General features: G+C 37.2%; 1 protein-coding gene across 1 annotated transcript in view; it reads right to left on the bottom strand.

Annotated features, from left to right (window-relative positions):
* Window positions 1–4,920: 4,920 nt before the first annotated feature.
* UGGT2 (UDP-glucose glycoprotein glucosyltransferase 2) overlaps window positions 4,921–23,385 on the bottom strand; it is a 76,380-nt gene continuing 57,915 nt past the window's right edge. Inside the window, exons 29-39 of the mRNA XM_058018668.1 lie at window positions 22,976–23,061; window positions 18,809–18,893; window positions 17,306–17,391; window positions 14,395–14,493; window positions 13,158–13,242; window positions 12,553–12,735; window positions 10,757–10,917; window positions 10,367–10,481; window positions 7,713–7,829; window positions 6,610–6,754; window positions 4,921–5,666 (exon numbers count right to left, since the gene is read on the bottom strand). Of these exons, the coding sequence (XP_057874651.1) occupies window positions 5,644–5,666; window positions 6,610–6,754; window positions 7,713–7,829; window positions 10,367–10,481; window positions 10,757–10,917; window positions 12,553–12,735; window positions 13,158–13,242; window positions 14,395–14,493; window positions 17,306–17,391; window positions 18,809–18,893; window positions 22,976–23,061 (1,185 nt within the window). The 3' untranslated portion in view covers window positions 4,921–5,643. The remainder of the gene's footprint in view (window positions 5,667–6,609; window positions 6,755–7,712; window positions 7,830–10,366; window positions 10,482–10,756; window positions 10,918–12,552; window positions 12,736–13,157; window positions 13,243–14,394; window positions 14,494–17,305; window positions 17,392–18,808; window positions 18,894–22,975; window positions 23,062–23,385) is intronic.

Genomic DNA, 23,385 nt, shown 5'->3' with positions numbered 1-23,385 from the left:
GCAGAGACAGCTGTGTGCAAAAAGAGGGACTTACTTCCCACTAGCCAAGAGTCTGTTTCTAGTTTTTTCTATATACACATACTTAAAATGGGTTTGGTGTAGTTGGTGGAGTTGTGTGAATGCGCTGTGTGGTGTTACCAGGGCTGCAGCTGGTAGGAGTGAGGAGTCTTCTTATTCTGTAACTGCATCTGTCATAATTACTGACATAATTACTGAGTTTCATCAGCAGCCATTTTCTTGGAATGCAAGAATTACAGTTCATCAGTGTTCTCTTGATTGGATTTTAACTGGAAAACAATAATCAGTTGATAGGAGTCTTCTCTTGCTTCAACTCCTGGCACTTGAAAACCTAAGCAGCCTCAGTAAAACAAATGAAATTAGCAAATAAGGCCTTGAGTCTGAAAGGGAGGGGTTTCTTACTGTAGGTGAAGTTGCTGCTGAAGCAGAACCCTTGGCTTCTGCCTCAAGTAATTCACCAACATAACTGCGAGGCCATGCAGCTTTGTAAAATGTTTTTCAACAGCAATTTAAAGGTCAGTGTTCACTAATTTATCTTCAAACTGAGGAGGTTGTTTGGTGTTTTCTAATGGTTTATAGTACAAAACCACCACAGCAGCCTCTTAAACTCCAGTGTTGGATGTTCACTAAGTTGAATGACTTTCTACAAGTTCAACTTGTGCTTGTGACCTGTCGGAAATATTTTTACTCGAAGTGTTGGAGATGCTCAGGGCTGTTGAGAGCACTCAAGGCTGGCACAGCTCTCAGGGGCTGGGGCTCAGACACAGGAACTGACTGCACAGTGAGGAGCCTGCTGCCCTGTGGGCTTGGCCTCTGTGCACCTGCTGCTTGCTGGCAGTACCTAGGGTTGGGCAGGTAGCTGTGGGGGGCAGCTGTCCATGTCCTCCTGTGGCTCTTGTCAGCCCTCCGCCCTGAGGGGTGACCTCCACCTAGCTGTGCTGGCCCTGGGCTGTGTGTGAGCCATTGAACACTCGTGTGTTGCCTTGTTCACTACAGCAGGGGCTGCTTTTACTTGAGTATTGAATGAGCAGCGTGAGCGATGTGCCCGATTGCGTACATGCAGGAGTGGCTGGGCTGTGCGAAATCACAGTAAAGACTACAGCCAGCTGTGCTTGTGTGCCAGGGGACTGCTGGAAATAAGTTCTCTTTCAAAGGACTGCCCTTGTGCAGCTTTAAAAGCTTGAGCTGAGAGAGTTGTTTCCTGAGGTTTAATTTTTTTTGTCTAGAGAAGGAATAAGATGTTCCCTCATGAGTAAATTCTTCATACAAGGCACTGATGTTGGAGCAGCGTGCGTTTGTTTCTCGGAGGCAGCGGGACAGAGACAAACAAAAAAGGATTGTGTGCATTTTGAAAATGAATGAATGGGAACGAGGAAATGACATTTTAAGAACAAAAAAGCTTGAATGTAGTCAGTAGAAGAAGGAAGATGATTGATGCATGATTGCTGTTCATAGATTCCTTTTGTTGGAAGACAGGTTCTTGGAAACAATAGCAAAACGCGACAGCGGAGAACAAGGTTTTCTGGTATTGAGCAGCTGCTGGGCACAAGAAGTGTTACCGCCCCAGTGCTGTTTTGAAGGGCATTGAGGTATTCTGGGAAACCAGACAAAGTTGTGTTTAAAAGAAGCCATTTATGTTGCAAGGCTCCCCAGCTCCGGCGCTGCATTTCCTGACGTGACTCTGGCAAATGGAAGTGCTGGTCCCATGCTGAGTGTTAATGGTGCAGGCGACACACAAGGAAGCTGAAGCCAGCTGAAGCCGCCTTTTATTTATTCGTGGGTGTCTGTAGTGCAATACTGTTCAGTAACTGAACATTGAAGTAAAATGTCTCAGTAGTTTGTCAACCCTGAGATGTGCATGAAACATTGTTCCCATCATTGGCCTGTATGTAGATGCAAACTTTCTCTGTGGAGTTCTTTCAGTTTTAATAAACTCGTTTCCAACTTGTTTTAAAATGAAGGTGGGGGGAGCATATTTTGCTTGGTAAAATACAGATATGATAATTGATAAGTATTATAAGTGAGTCAAAGTGAATTACAAACTGAAGAGCTCAAACTTGTGACATATGCAGAAAATGTATTAGTTTAAACTTAAAAAAAAAACAAAACAAAACAACAAACCTTAACGCTTGTTATCATTTCAGTTTTCAGACCGGTATTTGGAACAAGAATTATTCTTCTGTTTAGGGCTGTGATTTATAGGAGCTTTGCTGGAAACTAGCCAGGATATCATAGCAGGTTAGTTGTATTTAAAAGTGCCTTATTGTAAGGTATTGTTTGCTCTGTAATACACACTTTTATCCATAAAGCCGTAACAAAATTAATGGGAGTGATTTTTTTTTTTTTTTGCCCTCAGTAAATTACTAAGTAGCAGTTTCATGTTTTAAGAAGGGTAAGTAAAGTTAGCCAGAGATTTATCAAATCTTTCAAATTATAAAATGTCTTTATATGGAATCATAAATCTACAAAGCAAGAACTGTTTTTTCTAGAACTGTGGGAATTATTTTATGGTATTTTTCACAATAAAGATATTTATGATGACAAGAAAGCACTGCTGTGTATTTGTCTTCCCTTCTTTCCTCATGCTGCTCTTCAGGTTTGAAGCTGGGGTTGTGCAGGGCACTTCTGCAGGCAGGGGACAAGAGGAGGAAGCAGCCACATTCTGTGTGGAAGAGAACCTTGTTGTATAGAAGTTAACCACAGCAACTGTAGAAGCCCTGTTGAGTGCTGATTTCACAGTGAGAACATCCAGCCCTTGGACTATCCCCAGGAAATGCTGGATTCCCGTGTTGGAACAGTAAGATTTGCCTGATAGGGTGCTGAATCATATTGCCTGGACCAAAGGTGCTTTTGCCAGAGAAGGCTGGACCAGGTGATCCTTGAGGTCCTTTCCAAGCTGCTATCCTGTGATTCCATGAAGCCTCAGACTGAAGGCAAGTACTTGATTCAGGGACTGGTTAAAAGGAACCTAAGAGAACCTGAGAAATATTTTTAATACTAAATAAAGCTCTGGCTCATCAACAATACTGCACTAATGCCTGGTTTATTCATTTTCTGTTAAACTTACCAGCTGATCTCAAGATCAAGACATAGAAAAGACACTGTCACAGGAATATAAACTGTAAAACTCCTTCATTTGAATAGTTCAAATATTCTTTTGCTTATTTACTGAGTAGCACCCTGTTTTGGCAACACTCTAAAGCAGCATGTATTTTCATCCCTTTCACAGGGCACAGCACAGAGACTGGAAACAAAGAACAATCTCTCTCTGCACCTCTGCATCTCACCTCACAGCAGATGCCTTGATGTGAACGTTGCTGTTGCTCCCCTGCAAAAACACTTTTGGTAGAGGAAAGGCAGTTGAGGACTTGCTGCCAATTGTTTTCTTTGGCTCTGTTAGCCAAGTAGGGAATGGTAATTGTGTAATAGAGAAAGGGAGAGCAGAAAACAATCCATCTCTGCTTCTCCAGTGGAACCTTTTAATATTTTGTACAACATACACAATCCATGGATTTAGGATTAAAATATAATGGCATGCTAATGACTCAAAGTGCTGCCTTAAAGAGATCTTTTAAAAAGTAGTGAATAAGTTTGTGGGACCTTTCTTATTTTATAAAGCATTGTATATTTAAAAAAAGCTTTCTTTGAAAGTAGTATTATGTAGGGGAAAAAAAAAACAACTGGAACATTTTGTACAAATATAGAAAACATTAAAAGATTGCATTAAACCTTTTACATCTTCAAAATTATCTCCAACAAATTACTTTTATAAAATTATATTCTAATCATTTAAGCAATCTCAAGGAAATAGTATTTAAAGAACTATTTCTTTTTTTAAAGCCAGTAGAGGTAATCCAATTTTAAAAAGAACAGGATGCTACAGAGAAAATGAACATGAAATCAGTGCATGAATTATCCACTTTTTATACTGCAGAACATGCTCACACAGATAATCATAATTAAAGAGAACTAAGGTTTCTCAAAAAACCTTTAACTTCTGTCCTAAAACAAGTTTTCCAATATATGCTTCAAGCTTGGAATACCAAGGCAGATCCATGTGAAATGCTGCTGCAGAGTCAGGCAGCAGGATGGAAGTATAAATCTGAAAAATATTTTGTAAATAAAATAAAATCATGCAGAGAACAATTGAATAATGGTTTGAGGGCTTTTGTCCTCTGCTATGGCAAATCAGTTACTTCCTTGTTATGTATGGAATTTTTAGTACTGGTGCATAGGCATCTGCTAAGTCAATTATAAGTCCATCTCTGTGGTACAAAAATGCCAACTTAAAGTTTATGTTCAAATATATTTGACTTGCTGCATGATATCCTGAAGTAATTAAGAGAACAAGCATAACAAAACAGCTCCTGCACTGAAATGGGTCAGACATAAAGGGAACTGACATTAGGCTTTACTGACTTTTGCTATTGGGTTGCACAGGAAATACTCCATTGGGGACTTCATAAAAAGGAAATCCCTCAACAGGCATTGAAAAACCTGTATGTGACATGTTAAAAATGTTCAAAATACATAAAGGTAAAACCACATAATTTCTCTAATTGTTTATTCAGTTATTTGCTGCTATGGAAATAATGTGCAATCCTTGCTGATTCACCCACTTAGTGCTAATTACATGGTCTTGTGCAACTTCAAGCATTTAAACTGGAAGACTTCTTATAAGAAAGTGTGGTCTCATCCAATCCCATTTTGAAACCAGCACAGCCTGAACACCAGGGTGTGTATTTAAGGCACTAGATTTCACTTGGAGACACAAATTTCCCATTTTCAAATATGTGTATTGCAAGAACTTTTCCCTGCAATTTTTGTGGGATCAAAATGTCAGTATCCCATTAAAGTAACAGTTTTGTGAGTACAGGTTTAGAAAATTACAGGAGACACTGCTGATAGTCAAAAAATACTCATGTATTTTATTATTTTCTTTTCAGTTATAAACAGGATGATAATAATCAAAAGTGAGTAGAAGCAGCTTTCAGGTACTGACCTTCTGATACAATGTATGCTGTTGGAGAATCACCTCAACCAAAACCATAATGGAATTTTATCACACACTATTTAGGTGGCCAAAAGGAGCCTAAGAATAAAAAATTAGTTTTAAGAATCTCTTAAGAGTGCAGCAATCCTGCATAATAAATGAAGAGTGTCATTCCTTGCTTTAGCTTCCATGTGGAGTTATCTTTGTGTGGCCTAAATTAGACATCTTATTTAATTATGGTATTTAAATACAGTAGCCTAATGCATGGAATATGCACAAAACAGTTTTCAAGTACATATTTAATGTGTGTGTCCTCCCCTGGACTGACAATGCTGAACACATCTTCCTTCATATTACAAAGTCCTCTGGGCAAAATGTACTTTAGAGAAGGAAAAGAAAAAGCCATTGGGAAAGCTGCTCCATACCACTTAAAAAACCCCAAACCCCCAAGTACCTGTGGATTTCTCATTTTTGTATTGCATTTAAAATGTTTTAAATAACACTTTAAGTTATAAAATACTTGACTTCACATTAAAGAATGCTGCAAATAGTGTCAATGTAACAGCTGTAAATTCTGTTCAGTCCTTCCCAGAAGACTCTGGAGCTGTCACCATTGCTGGTCACGGGCTGTGCTAAAGTTCATCGTGCTTGAGCCCTGGAGCCAAAGGGGAAAAATACACATAAGAGTTACACAGAGGCAGTGCCTGGGTTTGTAAGATGTAGAGAAAGCCTTTTACTTACCATTTCCTGCTAATCACTCAGTTCATGAACTTCATTTTTGGAGCCTTGCTACAAGCTGACCAGAAGCTTACATGAAGAATAAAACCCACTAAGAATTCTTTAGAAGGAAAAGGGAATTTGTTCCTCCACCCAAGACTTACAAATATTTATCTGCTCATTTTTTCTTCAACCTTGAGTGCTCAGATCATCTTTTCATTTTGTTTTACATTAGTCCAAAAAGTCATGTCTTATTGGGAGTCCTGTATATGTGTTTGTGGTTTTTTCTTTTGCTTTTGGGTTTTGTTTGTCTGGGGCTTTCATGTTATTTAATAAATTCAGTTTAAAACAATTTTAGTTAAAAAAAAGCCAAACAAAACAACAACAAAAACATCCAAACAAACAAAAACCCCAAACCTCACCCCAAAGTAATGAAAACAGAATTTAGTCTAGTGCAAAAAGGCTTGGATAGATAAGCCTAGAGAGAGAGAGAGAGAGAGAGAGAGGGAGATGCAGAGGCAAATTAATACTCAGTCCCCAAATGCTTAATAGACATGAGATTTAGATTATCCAAGTAAAGTCTAAGCTAATGTGCTTTACATAATATTTGTGGCTAAAATAATGTGACTGTTGGCTGTGTTTGAGGTGCAGAACAGGACCACTGAACTTTCTCTTGGATTCTGGCATGAAACAAGAGGGTTTGTCCCATCAATGTAACTCCTGTGGAAAGAAGCATCACCCAACTATCAAACCCCACACCACTTCTCTAACAAGGGAAATTACACAAATACAAGATTTGTGCCTACTGACCCCAATCTTAATTTCAACTAGACTGATACTTGATTTTTACAAGCTAACAGCTGAATATGCATGTAAATTACCTTTTTGAAATAATGATGTTAGATTTTTCTTCTCTCTTTCAATTTGCTGTATTAAGTTTCGGATCTCAGAGTCATAATCAACCCATTCAGGAACTATCCGGGCAGCAGCCTTTAGTTTTGGTTCTTTGGTTTGGGGGTTGTTGCACTGAAAGTTTAAAACATATTAGATGTAAACAAAGCAAATGTGAAATTCTCTCTTTCAGAGAATTTAGCTCAAATGAATTGCAAATACTTTTCTTTTTGCTGACTGTCAGTATAGTACAGACATGGCTGGCACAAGACTGCTAAAATTTAGACAAAGTTGCCTAGGGAGATGCAAGATTGACATTGGCACACTGAAACTGAACCTGATGTGAGTTTTGAACAGAGAGCACCTGTCTTTAGAGCACAAACAAACTCATTTTAACAGTAAAGACATGAAGAAAGCAAAACCTATTTGCATACTGAAAAATCACACCAAGTTCCAACTGTCTGTTTTTCTTTCAAATTATGTCTAAAGCACTGCAAATAGTGTATGTGTGCTGTCAAAAAATCTAAATGGGGGAAAAATGGGATTGGGATAATAATGATAGGAAAAAGATTTTTGTCTCTTTCTATTCCCAAAGAAAGAAACTTTCTTCTTCCTAAACATGAAGAGTACCCTGAGCATTGTGCTTTTAAGGCTTTGCTTTATCTCCTGTTCATAGCAATGAAACAGACCAAGAAAACCATGACAATATTAAGGTTCTGGAGGAGAACAAGAGCAGCCCACAGTGCCCAGACAGGTAACAGCACTTTGTCACAGCTCCAGTCACTTGGCTGACTATGGAAAAATTATAAGGAAAATTCATGTAATGGCATGAAAAGCTTCAGTCCTATCTGGTTAAGAGATAACAACACTTAAATTTTTTGTGCAATTTTCAGCTTTAATGTAAGCAGATTTGGTAGAGAGCAGGTGGGAGAGGTCTCAGAGGAGAAAATGTTCCAGGGGAAGGGATGGAATGTTGCAGTGCCTTCCAGCAAGGCTGCCTTCATGACATGACACACACTCAACCTGAAAATGTCCCAGAAATCACAGCAAAATTTTTAACCTGTATAACTCATTTAAGTCAGGATCAACTCACCAGGTCTATTGTTTTAGCCTTTTTCTTGGATTTATCATCACACCAGGTTTCACACCAAAGCCACTCCTGAGGGAGAGACTTAATGGCTACTTGATGAATCATATTATTGGGAAGATCCTGTACAAATTTTGTAAAACCATAAATTAGCATTGAATAGAAACCAGCTTTCCATTCCTTGAAAAAAACCCCAAACCCTCACTTTCCATTCTTTGAAAAAAAGAAACCTTAACTCAAAAAACATATAATACAGGATTATACCACTACTCTAAATTGAGCTGACTTCTAAGAAAACAGATTCCAGAAATGAGCTTGAGAAGAAATAGCTTTAAACTGCTATTCTGGCTAAGTTCCTTACTTTACTTCTAGCTTTTTTTTTTTTTTTTTGACCTTTATTACATTCTCAGGAAATCTTGCCATGAAAACTCTGAGCCAAGATCTGGCTGAATGCAGGGAACAGCATTTATTACTGAGAAACTCCTCGGGCAGGTTTCAGGCTGGCTGCAGCCAGAGCTGCAAAGAGCAGGGGCAGTACCTGGCACATGCATTGGTAAGTGCCCTCACATGTGCAACCCTTACATTGTATTTCAGAATAAATGCCAGCACTCAAGTGTTAGTCACATCTTAGTTTGCCAATTCACACTGCTCAATGTGACAGAATAAAATAGCAGATACTGCTGCATTATGAAAGATGTATAATTTAACTGAAATACAGACATTGGTACCAAAGAATTACACCAAATTATATGAAGAGCTAAGACATTCAGCATTAATTGAAATGCTTCATTTTTTAAAAAACTTAGAATTTTTGGAATGTAGTTGATCACCATTCCAATTCCAAAAAGAAGAGACTGGTTTTCTGTTGTGCCTCTCTGACTTTCTAAAAGAAATCACAATTCCTGAATTACTGCAGTACTTTTAGAAGCTGTCGATTTAAAAATTGTTACATGCAGTAAAATGTAGAAAGTCAGCTGTTAGTTTCAGGACTTAAAGTAAATGAAAAAAAAGAATGAACACAAAAGCTGCTCTGAACAAAATTACTGTACTGGAAGTCTAGTTTTTATGATGCATAATTTTTTCTCCCTAGGAATTCTATACTTATTCTCCTTTGCATTTAAAAATCAAAATTTCCCCTTCTATCTACTTCTCTTCTGTGGTTTAAGAACCTTAACTGCCACCCATGAAGATGGCACTGCTGGGAGATCAGCAGAGAGCTGGGATTGCTGCTTCTTTGAGAAGGGCAGTGAGCGCTCCACACAGGTGCGCTGTGTGAATACTATTTATTTAAATACTATTTATTTAAAACAATAAATAGTAATAAGAGAGTTATAATGCATCCTTAGCAGTAGGTGAAAACTCTCCAGGTCTCCAATACATTGCACTGTGGTTTGTATTTCTAGGAGTATTGCTGTATTTTGTATAAGAAGAAGCAATGAAGACAGCAAGTAGCTCCTATCAATATGGTCAAACTAGATTATTATGCAAATTCTACTTTGAAATATTCACTTTCCAAAGTAATTCCAATTCCATTCTGCCAAGATTTAGCTACCTTAACATCTGGTGTTTAAGTGGCTTTTGATTTGGTCCAGCAGGCCAATAGGAGATATATGCTATCATGTATTAAAGCTGTAATTGGAAATATAAGAGTCTAAAAATGAGACATTTTAATTTTTTTGAGAACATTAGATAAAACCAATTTTCTGAAAACCAGCATTATGGTGAAAGCCCTGTAACCTCTGAATCTTAAAAGGTCTTTCTGAAAGACGCGTTGTACATGTGGCTAATACTGTTTGGAGAACACACAGCTCTAACACATCAGGACTCTGCATGGGTGATCAGGGCCAGGAATTCATTCTGTTGTCCAGAAAGATGTGAACTCTGACTGTTGCTGTTATTTCAGCCTTTTGCTCTTAACATACAGCTGCAGTCTGCTCCAGCTCCAGGTGTCCAGTCCAGTCTGTGTTTTTAGTGTGGCTATATTCCCACTTTTCATTCTCCAGTATCATAAGAACTCCTATTTTCAATTTTTACTTTTATTTCTGAAGAAAAAAATGCGAGTGGCAATAATGTCCTTATGTAAGAGAGAAACCAGCTTGCAGAGCAGGGGTGTGGAAAAGCACTGGGATCCTGTTGCTGTTGGAGGCAGGTAAAAATCTTCTATGCTTAAATAATTCCACAAGGAAAACACCAATAGCAGGGACAATCTCACTTATGAAGCCTTCTGAGGTTCACCCAAAGTGAAACAACTGCAGCCACTCCAAGGTAACCATGTACAGCAACAACCAGAGTGCATTTGCAGTTAACTTACAAAAGAAAATTGAATTTACGTTAATGGAAAAAAAGAAGAAAAAGGAACAAGCTCTTGGTAAACATGAATATAATTACCATTATCAGAATGTAGGGTTATCATCAGAAAAACATAAATGCATGCAGAACAACTACAAATAAAGGTGAAACTGGGGTTATCCCTCATTTTTAAATTAAAAATATCAGCAGTTTTCTGAGCTGTGCTCATATACACTCCTGAAAATAGGCTAAAAGAGCAGTAAATGGCAAACAGTTTTGGAATTATGTAACATTTATGTTGAAATACATGATATTCCATACATATTGAGAAACATAAAGAAAAACCCTAAAATGCTCAAAGCCATAAATACCTGATCCAGATTTGACAGACTGTTTGGATCCTGACTGAGAGCCTGGTACTGGCCCCGAAGCCTGTCTCCAGCTGCAATCTTCCTGAACTTCTTCAGGTCCACAACATACAAGGCACTAAAAGGAATAAAACCCCAAAGAAGTAAGATTTCTGGGGAGGTCACCCTCTTTTTGACAATAGTAATAAAAGTAACGAGAAAATAAAACATGTTCCCATCCTGATATTTTTCTTTATTAAGTAGCTGAAACCACCATAAAACAGTGAAATCAACATCATCAGAATTCCTGCCTTTACTGAGAATGGCTCTTGAATGGCTCAGTGATCAACACCAACACCCAGATTTCAATCCAGTTCCCAGAGAGCACAAGCAGTGTGTAAGGGCCTGTCCCACCTGATGTGGTATTTCCTCTTGCCCAGGTGTGAAGCCCAGTACCCCGATTTCCAGAAGCGGTACCCGTCCATCTCCCTGCGGCTGTCACAGAAAGGAGTGTAGCCATAGGGGGCTCCGTTCAGGTCGAGGTCTCTGAGCTCCTTCAGGTCACTCCTCACAATCTAAACAAGAATATCATTCATTTAGAACTGTTTCTATGAGGGCAGGGATTGCAGCAGGCTTCACAATGTTTAACTTTTATTAAAAAAAGCTACCGACACTACATCAGTGGGGTATAAATAGACCTTTCCAGTACCAAATTATTGTTCCAAAAATTATTTATTGTTGCAGAGTTTTGTTCAGACATGGCTTATAGAAAGGCCATGATCACATACAGCTGGTTAAAAAGTAAAAGGCAGCTGTAAGCAGCAAGTTCTCAGGCTTTTCCCTTAAACAGTAAATACCGTGTCCTTGGCTAAGCGATGAGAAAAATATGGTGAAAAACATGGAGTCCTTGAAAGGGTGTTCAATAACAAGTCAACAGCAGGATGAGAAAAACAAGTATTAGCCTCAACAAGAAAACCACAGGTATTGGCAACAAAGGAGGGGTTGGTGTGTAATCTGTAACCAATAATGAGCTCGGGTTTTGCAATATGTATGAACTTAATTAACACTACTATAAAAGTGTGTAAGCTGGGTCAATAAATCAGAGATCAATGCTCATCAATCGGATGGTCATCTCCCTTCACCTTCCTCAATTTATTTTTTATTATATTATTAACAGTGGCCATCTGTGTAACACATTTATTGAGCAAATTATATAAAACTGACAATATTTTTTTAATTCACAGACCAGTGTTTCTGGTTGCCCAATATAAAATTCCTCAGTTAAGAAACACAACTTTGGAAATCTACCAATCATGCCCCTTCTAAAGAACCCTCCTCATTTGTTACCCATCTTGGGCACTCCAAAATTATTGCATCATTTGAAAAATCCTTGTGTCTAATGGTAAAATACTTTCAAAAAGAGGTTTTAATGACATTTTACACATGTCCTTTATTTGCTAATCAATCCTTCTCCATCAAACCCCACTTACCTAATTTATCAGTGGTAAAAATGTTATAGCTATTTGGGAGCACAGAGGAGTCCTTACAGTAGTTAGGACAGACCACCAGTGTTCCCACATAGTGTATCCAGATGAAATTGCAAAGAGTTGCAGTCTGCATTGCTACACCTAAGTTTAATTGATTCTTGAGCTTGGAAAAGGACCAAAATATATCAGAATTTGTCTCAAGGTTTTTAATAACCTTGTAATAAACTCCTCTGTGACAGCACTTTGTCTTTCAGTACCATTATACAATTTTCATTCCTGAATGAAGGACTGCATGCAAATGTAAAACAGAGATAGGATTAATCTTGAAGAATTTCAGCCATCTACAAGTTGCTTAAATGGTCCAAATCACCTCAGACACTGGCCATAGTGGAGTATTCCTCTCACAATCAGCCCAGAGATGAAATCCCTCCAAAATGCTTTCAGTGAAATGCAGCTTTAAGATCACACACATGTCTCCAGGTGCCTGTCTCTCCACATAGACAATTTAGGACAACTCAGTGTAAGGAAACTCTTAATGCCCACACAACTGACAACCAGTGAAATTCTTGCATCTACATTCTGCAATACCACTGGTTCTGTTTGTACAACTGCAACAGTCTTTCAAGACCAGCATCTGAATAAAATGGCCACATAGAATGAAACTGGATCAATTTAAGCCCAAATTAATTCCTCATACAGTAATATGCCATTATCTTTTCTTACCTGGTCAGCATCAACAAATATTATTTTATCCACAGCTAAAGGGAAAAGAACATCCAAGAAAAGAATTTTGTAGCCCCAGATAATTCTTTGTTTTTCTGTCTGTTGATAAAGCCAGCGGGGCCACTTATACTGGACCAGCTCATACTTGAATCCATACTTTTTAGCCATGTGAGGAATTACATCCTGGAAGAACAAAAAGAAGAACAAAAATCCATCAGGTGCACATATATGAGACACACAAGGGCTCAAAAGGAAAAGGAGGGAATGCCGCAAGGCAGCTGCAGCTGTGTTGGCCTTACTGACTATGTAATTTATTACTTAAAATGATCCCTTAGTTTTAGCAGTATCCTCAGCTACACCAACAGAAATAGCATTTCATGCAAGCTCTTGGACACTATCAAAAGAGAATAAATTATTATAATGTATCACTGGACTTCATGTCCCAGTAGAGGAGAGCCTTATACCTAAGACTCCTATTTCATAGATTTAGGGATTATTTTCCACTGTGAAAATTTAATTTAAATGATATAATTAGTCAATTGCAATTAAAAAAAAATCGCTTAAAATTTTACAGAAAAAAAAAAAGAGGAACAATTTTCTCCTACCTTAAATGTTGGGGAGAGATAGTTTTTCAGAAACCAAAATTTAACTGGTGTTTTTGTATGACGCAGGACAGAAAGCATCATAATTCTGTGGAAATATAAGTCTACAATAAACAAACAAATACACATGGGTCATTAAATTTCAACTGCACTTAGAAAGTACTAAAACTCTAAGTATAATTTCTTTAAGTCAATTTAAGTAGAAATTTTTATCTACTTCTAATTAAAAGCTTTAAAGAGCATGTGTTCAAGGGCACTTTGAGATGGCCTTATTTGATCCAGATTGGCTAAGCAACAGTAGAAGGAACAATTTCAAAAGTGGATCTATTAACATGTTTTATTCTAGGAGAGGTGATTGACTAAATCAGATAATGGTTAGTACCTTAAATATTAACTTGGCCACTGAAATAACTTGTTTTAGAATCTACTGGTTGAGTTTAATAGGTTGCTGGAAAGAAAAAAAGCAAAGTTCGAGTCAGACCCTCTTTGGAAAATCCTTAATAACTGTAAGAATCCCTGGTTTGGGTTCAATTATTTTTCATTATCATGGCCTTTGTTTGGTGTAAGCAGTGACTTACAGCCTTACAAGAAATCAAGTCTGCCTTAAAATCAAGACATAATGAACCTGAAAATAAGACAAAGCAGCAAGTACGATGTTTAAGATCACTTTTTCTCCTTTAAAGTAAATGTGTCTTTCCCTTTACGAAGGTTGTTGCAAGTTGAAGAAACACAGTGCTCAAACTTCAGAAGACTCAGCCATCAAATCACCAGTGCTCAAATCAGAAAAGTGACATAGATGGTTGTGAAGAGATCAGGCAACACTGTAAGATTCCTTAAAAGCACTCACTGCTCATTGAAAGGACCCTAAGCTAAGGCCATATGGGCATGCAGTAAATCTACTTTGTATGAAACACAAACACAAATAGACACAGCTCTAATGAAGTCACTTCTGTTGTGTCTGTATACAGAGAGGCTGAACTTCATCTTTTATGCTTGTACTTCACACATGAAAGACACTGTCTGTCTTCAAAGAATAACGGCATTTTTGAACATCTATATGTTGAATCACTTTGTTCTTAAAGATTAATTTAGTTCTCACTGTATATAACTTTTCTCAGTTTTGAAAATTTATTATTTAGATGTTGTTTAAAAATGTCAGTTTCTTTGGGTTGCTTAGTTTTACTAAGAAAATGTAGAGTATTACTATGAAATTATTGCTTCCCCTTTTACCTTTCCTTACCTTAAAAAACGTTCATATAAATGACCTGAAGCAACAGAAAAAATATTAAGAATATCACTTTTCTTTTCCTTCTCATCAGTTGGAATTTCTTCTGAAAACCTAAGAATTATTATAAATAATTATATAAAATTAAAATCCTGTAGAAAAAAAATCGTACTAAATTATCATTAAGCTCATAGAAAATCAAAAATAAAATGTACAAAAGAAATACACATCCTGCAGTAAACAAATACACTTAGAATCTACTTCCACTGCACATGCCTTGGCTTAGGAGTTAAAACCTTCCCCAAAATACTGTCATAACTTTAAGAGGTCTGTGGTGATGGGATTCCCCAGAGTTTTTTGCAACACTTGTTGAATTCTTCTTCAGATTACTGTGATTCCCCTCCCTATAAGCTAACCTATGTATTTGAGGTATGTTGTACAGAGGTCTCTGTTTCTGCTGCACAGCATTCTTTGCTTGTTTTGAATCCCAAAGTCTGCCAGGGCTGGTTGTTAATCAGGTGCCTTCCAGCACACAGAGGCAGGGGATGGTGGCTGCAGTCTCCCTCAGGCACTGCTTCACAGATCTCAGAACTGCAGAGCCAGATTGGTTATAGTTATCAAATGGTTATCAAGCCATTTGATACTGTTGGAAATTTACCTCAATAGTCTTTTTTGTGAGATGAGTCATTCCTCACACACTTAGATTGCATGAGTCACCCTATTACTTTTTCTTCTGGTTATATCTCTTTTAAAAGTATCTTTTAGAAAGTGTAAAAATAGGTATCCTCATAATCTTTAAGAGCAAATAAGACAAGTCTCAGATCTCTAATGTATTCAAAAGAATTCAGATCACTCCACTGATACAAAGCTGAAAGCTCAGAAATAGCTGAGAGGCTGCAATGTGTTTAAGTGGTGTGAATAATCTTTTGAGAAACCCACGTTCTATTCACTCAGGCATGGTGCAAGAGAGAGACATCAGTGGAGTGGCATTGTCTGCATGGTGTGCCATCTTCAAAGAAGACACACAACCTCTCAAGCAGCACTGAACCCTCACAGGCTAAACAGACTGCAGTTCACAGGTCCAAGCAGTCTGTCTTCTTTCTTCCTGACTTTTTGTCCCATGTCTTATATTTAGTGATAGCAGGACTGAAAGAGTGTCACGCTCTTTGTAAAGCAGCCATCACATGTGAAAAGAGAAAATCGGGGTTTGATGCAAGGATCTTGAAAATATTGATTCTGCAAAGCTTTAGAGAAAGCAGAAATTTCCCAGAGCTGCTGGGCTGACCTCTAAGGTCACGTGGGAAAAGCAGTCAGATAGAGAAGGGCAGCTCGGGTATGAAAGGGATTGGGGAAAGTGGTGTGCACATCTCTCATGTTAGAGCCCATGGGGGTTCCTGTAGTGAACAATGTGCTGGTGGATATTCATTTCATTCTGGGATAACAAAAAGAAAGGGTATTTGACAGGATCCTACATGGCAAAAGGCTGACAGCCTCAAATTATGCCTTGAGCCACAACCTTGAATCACTGGGAAGAGCAAATAAACTTCACTGCATGAGGGGCTTCCTTGGGCCAGCCGAGCTCAGAGCATGATGAATGCCACTGTGATAAAAGGCAAGACCTGGAAGGCTGAGAGATCTCTGGCCTTGTAACCCTCTTAGAGGGAGTCAAGATTTTGATCTCTGCACATACATCCTTTGACACAGCTAATTAGAAGTGGGAAGTTTGAAGTAAATGAAAAATTCCTTCAACTAACATCATTCTTCAGAAGAACCTTTGTGCAGCAATGTGGGTCCAGGGTGTAGGAAATTTTAAAGCTGTAGCATAGTGGTCTGGGAGGGTCTCTGAATCTAGTCAATATGGGTACAAATTGCAAAAGGGGAAATTTAGGTTATAGTCGGAAGGAATTCTTTAGTGTGAGGGTGGTTAGACATTGGAACAGGCTGCCCTGGGAGGCTGTGGCTGCCCCATCCCTGGCAGTGTTCAAGGCCAAGCTGGATGCTGCTCTGAACAAGCTCTTCTACTGGGAGGTGTTCCTACCCATGGCAGGGGGTTTGAGACTGGATGATCTTCAAGGGTGCTCCTAACCCTTAACATTCTGTTCTGTGATTCTATTACATTGTAACAGTGAAATCAGCTGTGGATAAATGGTGATAAGCATAAAATCAGCAACAGACACTCAATGAAATCTCAGGTCTGACGGTACTTGTGGCACAAGAGGCCTCATCATGAGGCATTATAAAGCTGGGACAGAAGCCAGTCCTGGATCTACCAAGAGGTAGAGGTGTGTGTACAGGACTGACTGGAGCCAAGTGATTAGCAGATGAAATAGAACTGCTACACCTTTTCTTTATTTTCTTTAGCAGTCTGTGACTGACAACCATTGCCCAATCTACCGAAAACTGAATAAAACCTTTTTTGAGTCTAGTTCAAAACAGCAAATGAGAAACACTAAAAAGTTATTAGCCCCAAATATAATGCTTGAGATGCTTATTACAATTACTTAAAGAACTCAAACTTTAAAGTAAAAGGTAAAACACTTGAGATTTCATAAATGATGTCCAGGAGCAAACAAACAGCATTGGTCTGCTTTTTGATGTTCAGTTTGACATACATGAGTACCACATAACCAGCTGAGATTTTCACATTGAGACTGATTCCCTGCCACAGCAAAATGAAAAAAAAAAAAAAACAGCCAAAGGAGAAAATGAAGAGAAACTGGAAATACAAAGGAGGGATTAAGAAGGGAATAAAAAAGGAGATTCACATGACATTATAGCTTGTCCTTCCCCCTTTTTATTTACATTATAAATCCCTTGGAGAGACTTTTTACACATTTGTATCAGTATCAAGCAAGAAAATTTACTTGCTATGAGTAATAACTAACATGTCCTGGAACAGCTAAATTAGAATCAAGTTATGCATTACCTTGCAACTGATTCCACTTTTCCTTTTTTTGCTGTTGTTCCATCTGTAAGAAGCTCTTCATTCACTTTACCAGGCTTTTTCTGTACCTAGTCAATAAAATAAAGGTCTTTGTGCAACTTGGGAAGGTAGTTGATAGTAATTACTACTTGTATTGTGGTATCTCACCATGGTGTATTAACTGGCTAGAGCCACTAAGTATGGTGATTAATAAATCAGCCAGCACATTTCAAGCACTCTGTACATCTTTATTAAACAACAACTAAAAATGTAGTAAATTTTATCTCATTTTCCTCCCTCACAAGTTCATGATCCAGCCATTAGCTGGAAGAAGCATAGTACCTCACAATGGAACTTACCTGAGAGGAAATTGTCATTTTCATAAGCCCTTCACAGGGAGAAAGTGACAAATTTGTCACTGAAACAGAAGCTCTTGCATCCAACTTAAGCAATTTCTGCTGTCTTATCCAGATGCTTGTAATGGCTCAAGATTAATTTCATTTACCACCCCAATTTCCTTGATTAAAATAAATCTAATTGCTTTTGAAAACCAAATAGCTTCTTACACCGTGAATGTGTGAATCTAATCATATTAATTTCACATGTTTATATTGTCAAGCTAACACAGATTTCTGTTGACACTATCCTGAAGCCACATCCTACAGATCAGTGAAGTAATTCTAGAGTTCAACTGAATGGCAGAGTTTACATATTCTAGTTATAAGCTTAATACACATACCACCTTTCACATAAAAATAATATTCCTATTTTGGCTCAAAATAGGAAAATTAGGCACTCTTCTACCCATTCTCTGTTGTTTAAAGACAGGCTCATCATGCTCCAGAGTCTTACATTTTCCCTGGCTTCTGGAAATTTTCAGGACTGGGGAAGAGAGTAATGTCTGGTGTTTTAAAATATTTACAGATATTTTAAAAATATTTAAAATATATAGTGGAAAATATAGTGTATTATGAGGATCTTTCTCCTCAGTAAGTGGTGCTTCATTAGCTGTTTTTGATACATCTAATGAAAGTAATGTAATTTTGCTGACACAAATTTGGTCGCCTAGGGTAAAATTCAACACAAGTGATTTTGACTTCCAGTCTGGAATCTGGACTTTGTGTAAAATCTGTCCTCACTCACTGGAGAGAAATGGATGTCTCAAGAGGTCATTCTCTTGGTTTAAATCCATAGATGAGCAGGGATGAGTAGTCCTTTGGACTCTCTCCTGCTAAGCAGAAAGGGATTTAGGTCACCAAGACTGCACATTTGGGCACCTCAAGCTAGATGAGATAAATATTATCTATGTTTAACAGCTATTTAACAAATTTCCCACACAATTAGTATCACCTGATTGGATCAAATTAACTACATTAATTTGCACATCCTTCTCTTTAATTATACAAAATCTAAATTATATATTTCAGTGTACATATTTCAATTAAATATAGCGTGAGACACATAAGCATAAGTCACATTTCATACCAGGAAACACTGCATACATACTTGAACTTTGATAATTTTGCTTCTGAAGTTGTTTAATACCACAATAACGTCTGCCAGGTCAGCTACAGAATCTGTTCCTTCATGGCTGTGAGGAGACAAAAAGCCCAGGTAAATGTACTGTCTCATTAAAATATGTATTTTTACTTGGGTTTAATCAGAGAGTGAGGTTTAGAATTGCTGATGTTTACAGAAAAAAATTACTTCACTTGCATCTAATTATTTTTCAACTTCAAAAACTTTGAGTTTATTCATCACTGGACACTGTCCACAGATGTCACATTATTTTTTTAATTTGAATTTTTATAGGAAATTTATTAATCAATGAAAAACTGCAGTAACCTACAGTTAAGCACATTATTATGTATTATATATACATATATATTATATTCAAATATAACAACAATTTATGTTTCAAATATGGAAAATGTCTTAGAAATGGTGTGATGGCATTAAGTGTACTTTAAAAATAGATTTGCTTTTAAAAGTATAGGGAAGACTTCATCACAGAGCTGAGATAGTGAATATTGGCTTTCAACTTGCTAGCTTTGGGAACTGCACCCCTGAAGACACAGCTGTGCAAGCACCACAGGAACCTCTGCCCTACTGAACATCAGTTTAAAGCCATTCAGGTGTCTCATAAACCACTGCAGTCCACAGAGTAGCTAATATGAAAAATGTTACTGTGATAGAGTGTAATTAACAATATAGTTTTCAAAGTTTCTTATTTTGCACCTCAACAGCCCCTCAATATATTTCCCCTTCAATCTCTTCTATCTTTTATCAGCATTATGTGGGCTCCTCTTGCTAAAGCTACCCACACAAAAGATGGGCTTAAGAAAGTAATCTCCTACCCGTTAGGCTTCATTTTCCCCCCCTAGAAAACAGAAGTATTTCAATCTTGTTTCAATGTGCATCATACCACTTACCTGAACACTGCAGGATTTTACACACTCATCTGAATTTTCCATTTAATACATTTTTTTGGTAAAATGTGCCTGTAATCACTAAGTCTCATGGAGATGACCTATCCTTGCATAAAACAATGTACAGAATTATCTGAACTTTTCTACTCTCTATTGTAGTTTTATTTTCACATTTTTAAAATATCATACATATGCACACCCAGCCAATAATGGTCTTTGCATCACAGGGATGTATAGTGCTCATATGTTAATTCAATTTTAAATAAAGTGTGTCACTAAAAAGTTCTAAAATAGTAAAATATGGTCCAAACATAAACTGCTGATAGCAGCAGTCAGCCCAATGTTCCATTTTTGCCCCCAGAGTTCACACAACCAATATTTTCTCTGTTATTCACTCAGTTACCTCAAAATCCCCATGCTATGAATTTTCTAGGTAGATAGAGAATTCTGCTGATAAAGAGGATTTTCCAAAGTCTCTGCAATATTCTCAGAGTGTTTGGTTTGGATGTAAATTCAACAACATTGCTTTGTCTCCCTAAATCTCTTTCATGGATGCCTCCCTATGGGCTCCATCTTTACTGAGTGCCAACTGTTTTACTCTGCACAGAACTCAGTTTGATGAATTTCTGTCCTACTATGAACAAACTTTTTAAATCCAAGCAAAATATCTTGCATACTGAAAGCACTAAGGCATATGTAATAACAGCTATCTTAATATTATGTAATTGTGAAAAGCAAAACATGTCTAGCAGACTATTTACATCACAACTTTAACTTCAAAACACTTAGATGCTTTTAATACAAATACAAGTAAATACCAATATAATACAAATTATAATTTTCCATATGGGGGACAAAAGAATTTGGGTTCAAGAAATAGAGATCCTTTAAAAGCTCAAGCCCAAGAAACAAACATACAACTCCTTTCCTAAATTATAAAAGATATACCTTTCAGCTAGGCAGTCTGCATGACATCAAAATATAATAGTATTAAATCTTGTATATGTCTACCTGCCTTTTTAAAAAGTAAAGTATCAGGATTTTATAGGTATCTTTAGCTATAAATAATTTTCTGCAATCTTATCTAGCAATACCTACTTGTTTTCCTACCAATATTAAAGTCTCAATAAGAAGTGCTCAGATTATTGCTGAGTATAACAATTTTGCTTTCCTAATATTCACAGTAATTTATTAATAACAAATTGATTCACAAGTGTGATTGCATCAATATAATTATCCTTGTTAGAAGCAGTCTTTAAGAAGAAAGAGGCAGCTTATTTTAAATGTTAAGTATTTATATATAGTAAAAATAAATTACTTCCAACTATGAGAGAAGCAAGTAAGATAAATACTGAGATGTAGAACATTCTAAAACTCCCTTTATAATGCACAGGCCTGTGCCTCAAAGAAACCAGGTTCATCTCACAGTTCAACAGAGGGTGTGACATATATATGGATGGAGAATATAGTGCAACAGCTCTTGGCAAAGCTCCATTCTATCAAACAGTTGCCTGAGCTCTGACAGAAACTTCATACTGTTAATACTCTAAAAGACATATCAAAGATTCTGGTGCAGCCCTGCAAACATACTGTTCCTGTTGTACTTTAAGTCTACAGTTGGAAGAATAAGATGAAATAAATTGCATTGCTTAGATTCCTCATGAGGTATTAGTTTTTAGTAACTTAGCTGAGTTCAATTAAGCCCATTTGTGTTACAGAGGGAAAATGAGCAAAACCCCAGTAGATAATTTAAATTTCCTCTGATCCAGGCTAGAATGTAGAGTTGTTTTGTATCATTTTGTTTCATTATTTAACCCAACTGCACCTCATTGCATTATTTTTTAAACCATGCTATCTTATATAAATCCCTTTCTATTTCTTAAGAATTAAATGCTAAATTAGACAAATGGTACAGATGCAGTTGGTGGAGATCAGTTGAACCTCAAAGGGTAAGGACTATGTTTTTCTGCTTTTTCAACAGATTGTGATTTCTGAAAAAAAAGTAATTGAAAATTTTTTTTCAACAAACAGAATGAATCTAACATCCCATTAATATTTCTCCCTGTAACACTGATATTAACTAAAGGTTCAAATCCACAAAGAGGCTCAGCAAGTTTTTTGTTTTTTAATAGCTATAATTAACAATACATGGAACTATGTCTTCCTGGGCTTCAAGTAATAATAAATATTTTATAAGAAAGAGACCTATTTCAAACCCCACAATTACTCTGAGGGGGAAAAGATAACAGGAAAAAGGCAAAAACAAAGGAAAACTGAAGCTGAAATGAAATAAACAATACTGTTCCTCTAGAAGTGATTAGATGTAAAGCTTCAGGAGAAAGCTCTCATAGGCTACAGGTCTGTGCTTTTACATAAAACATGGGGAAAAGGTGATTCTTCTAAGGAATAGTTGGAATGATAGTGAGCACATACATTCCTTTCCATGAAAATCAACCATGGAAATTACAGATCTAGAAGCCACACAGATGTCACCTAAATGCCAGTTACAGGAATACAACTTTCTATGCCCAGAGGTTTCTCCCATGAGAGGGAGATGTGGTGCAGTCAACATGCAGCCAGGGTCTCAAAATGAAGGATGCCTTAAAATCCTAAGGTGGAGGTGTAAGTACAGGGATCCTTAGATGACTTAGACAACTAAGGAGCACTCAGAATTCATCAAAGAAAAAAGTCTAGAACTGAAATGATTACAATGCTCCTGTTAAAAAAAGATGCCACTTGTAAATATGCTGTATTCAGAGGGCTGAAAAAAATTGTGAGAAGGAAATTTGTGGTACTTCCTTCAGATAGTTCTGGAGATAATTTGTGAGAGCAATGCTCCACTGGACATACTCTTGAAATTACATGTTAAGTATGTTGGAAATGCAAAAATATTACAAACAAAACCATGAGTGACATTTCTACAGGATTTGGTGGTGTGATAATGCTAACCATGCACAGAACTGACAGGGAAAGTGTCTGGCAGCTGTGCAACTGTGTAGTAAGGGACATGGCTAGCACCTAGTCTAGCTGAGCACCTTGGCTTTATTATGCCTTCAAAAACACATGTAGCCATCAAACAACAACAATACAAGGAAATAAAGTATTCCTAACAAACTTTAAATCATCATTTGCATCTTATACTTTTTAATGCAATCTTTGCTCACTTTCTTTCAGTGTTGTCATCTTTTCAAAATATATTGCAGTTTCAGATAAATTTGTTTCCAAATGATGGATTCATACTTACGAAAACACCTGATAAATCTCCTCAGATCTCCCTTTTCGCAATCTCAGCATCCAAGCACCTGGATTTGCTTTCAGCTGGAAATACCCCTAAGGAAAAAACACAGGCACTTGTTCTGCTTGCATTTTAGACTCAACCATGTTCATATACAAAAATAAACCACTCAGCATTTGTACTAGCCCTGAAATAAGTGTGTCAGGTATGCAACAACTGCCACTTTTCTGCATGTCTGTTTTAACGTCTTTCTGTGCTCTATTTGTTTCTAGATGAATTTGAGTTACATACAAAAACTCCACCAAGGACAGCAAGTAAAAGAGCAGCAAAGAAATAACTTATTGAACAGATCCTAAATTGAAAAGCTTCTTTGAAACTCAAAATTTTTGTCTGAAACAACCTTCCAAGTCAACACAATT

The sequence above is a fragment of the Melospiza georgiana genome, chromosome 2 (genome assembly GCF_028018845.1).
Source record: "Melospiza georgiana isolate bMelGeo1 chromosome 2, bMelGeo1.pri, whole genome shotgun sequence".
NCBI lineage: Eukaryota > Metazoa > Chordata > Aves > Passeriformes > Passerellidae > Melospiza > Melospiza georgiana.
The sequence above is the reverse complement of the archived record's forward strand: the minus strand, read 5'-3'. Positions and strand labels throughout refer to the sequence as shown.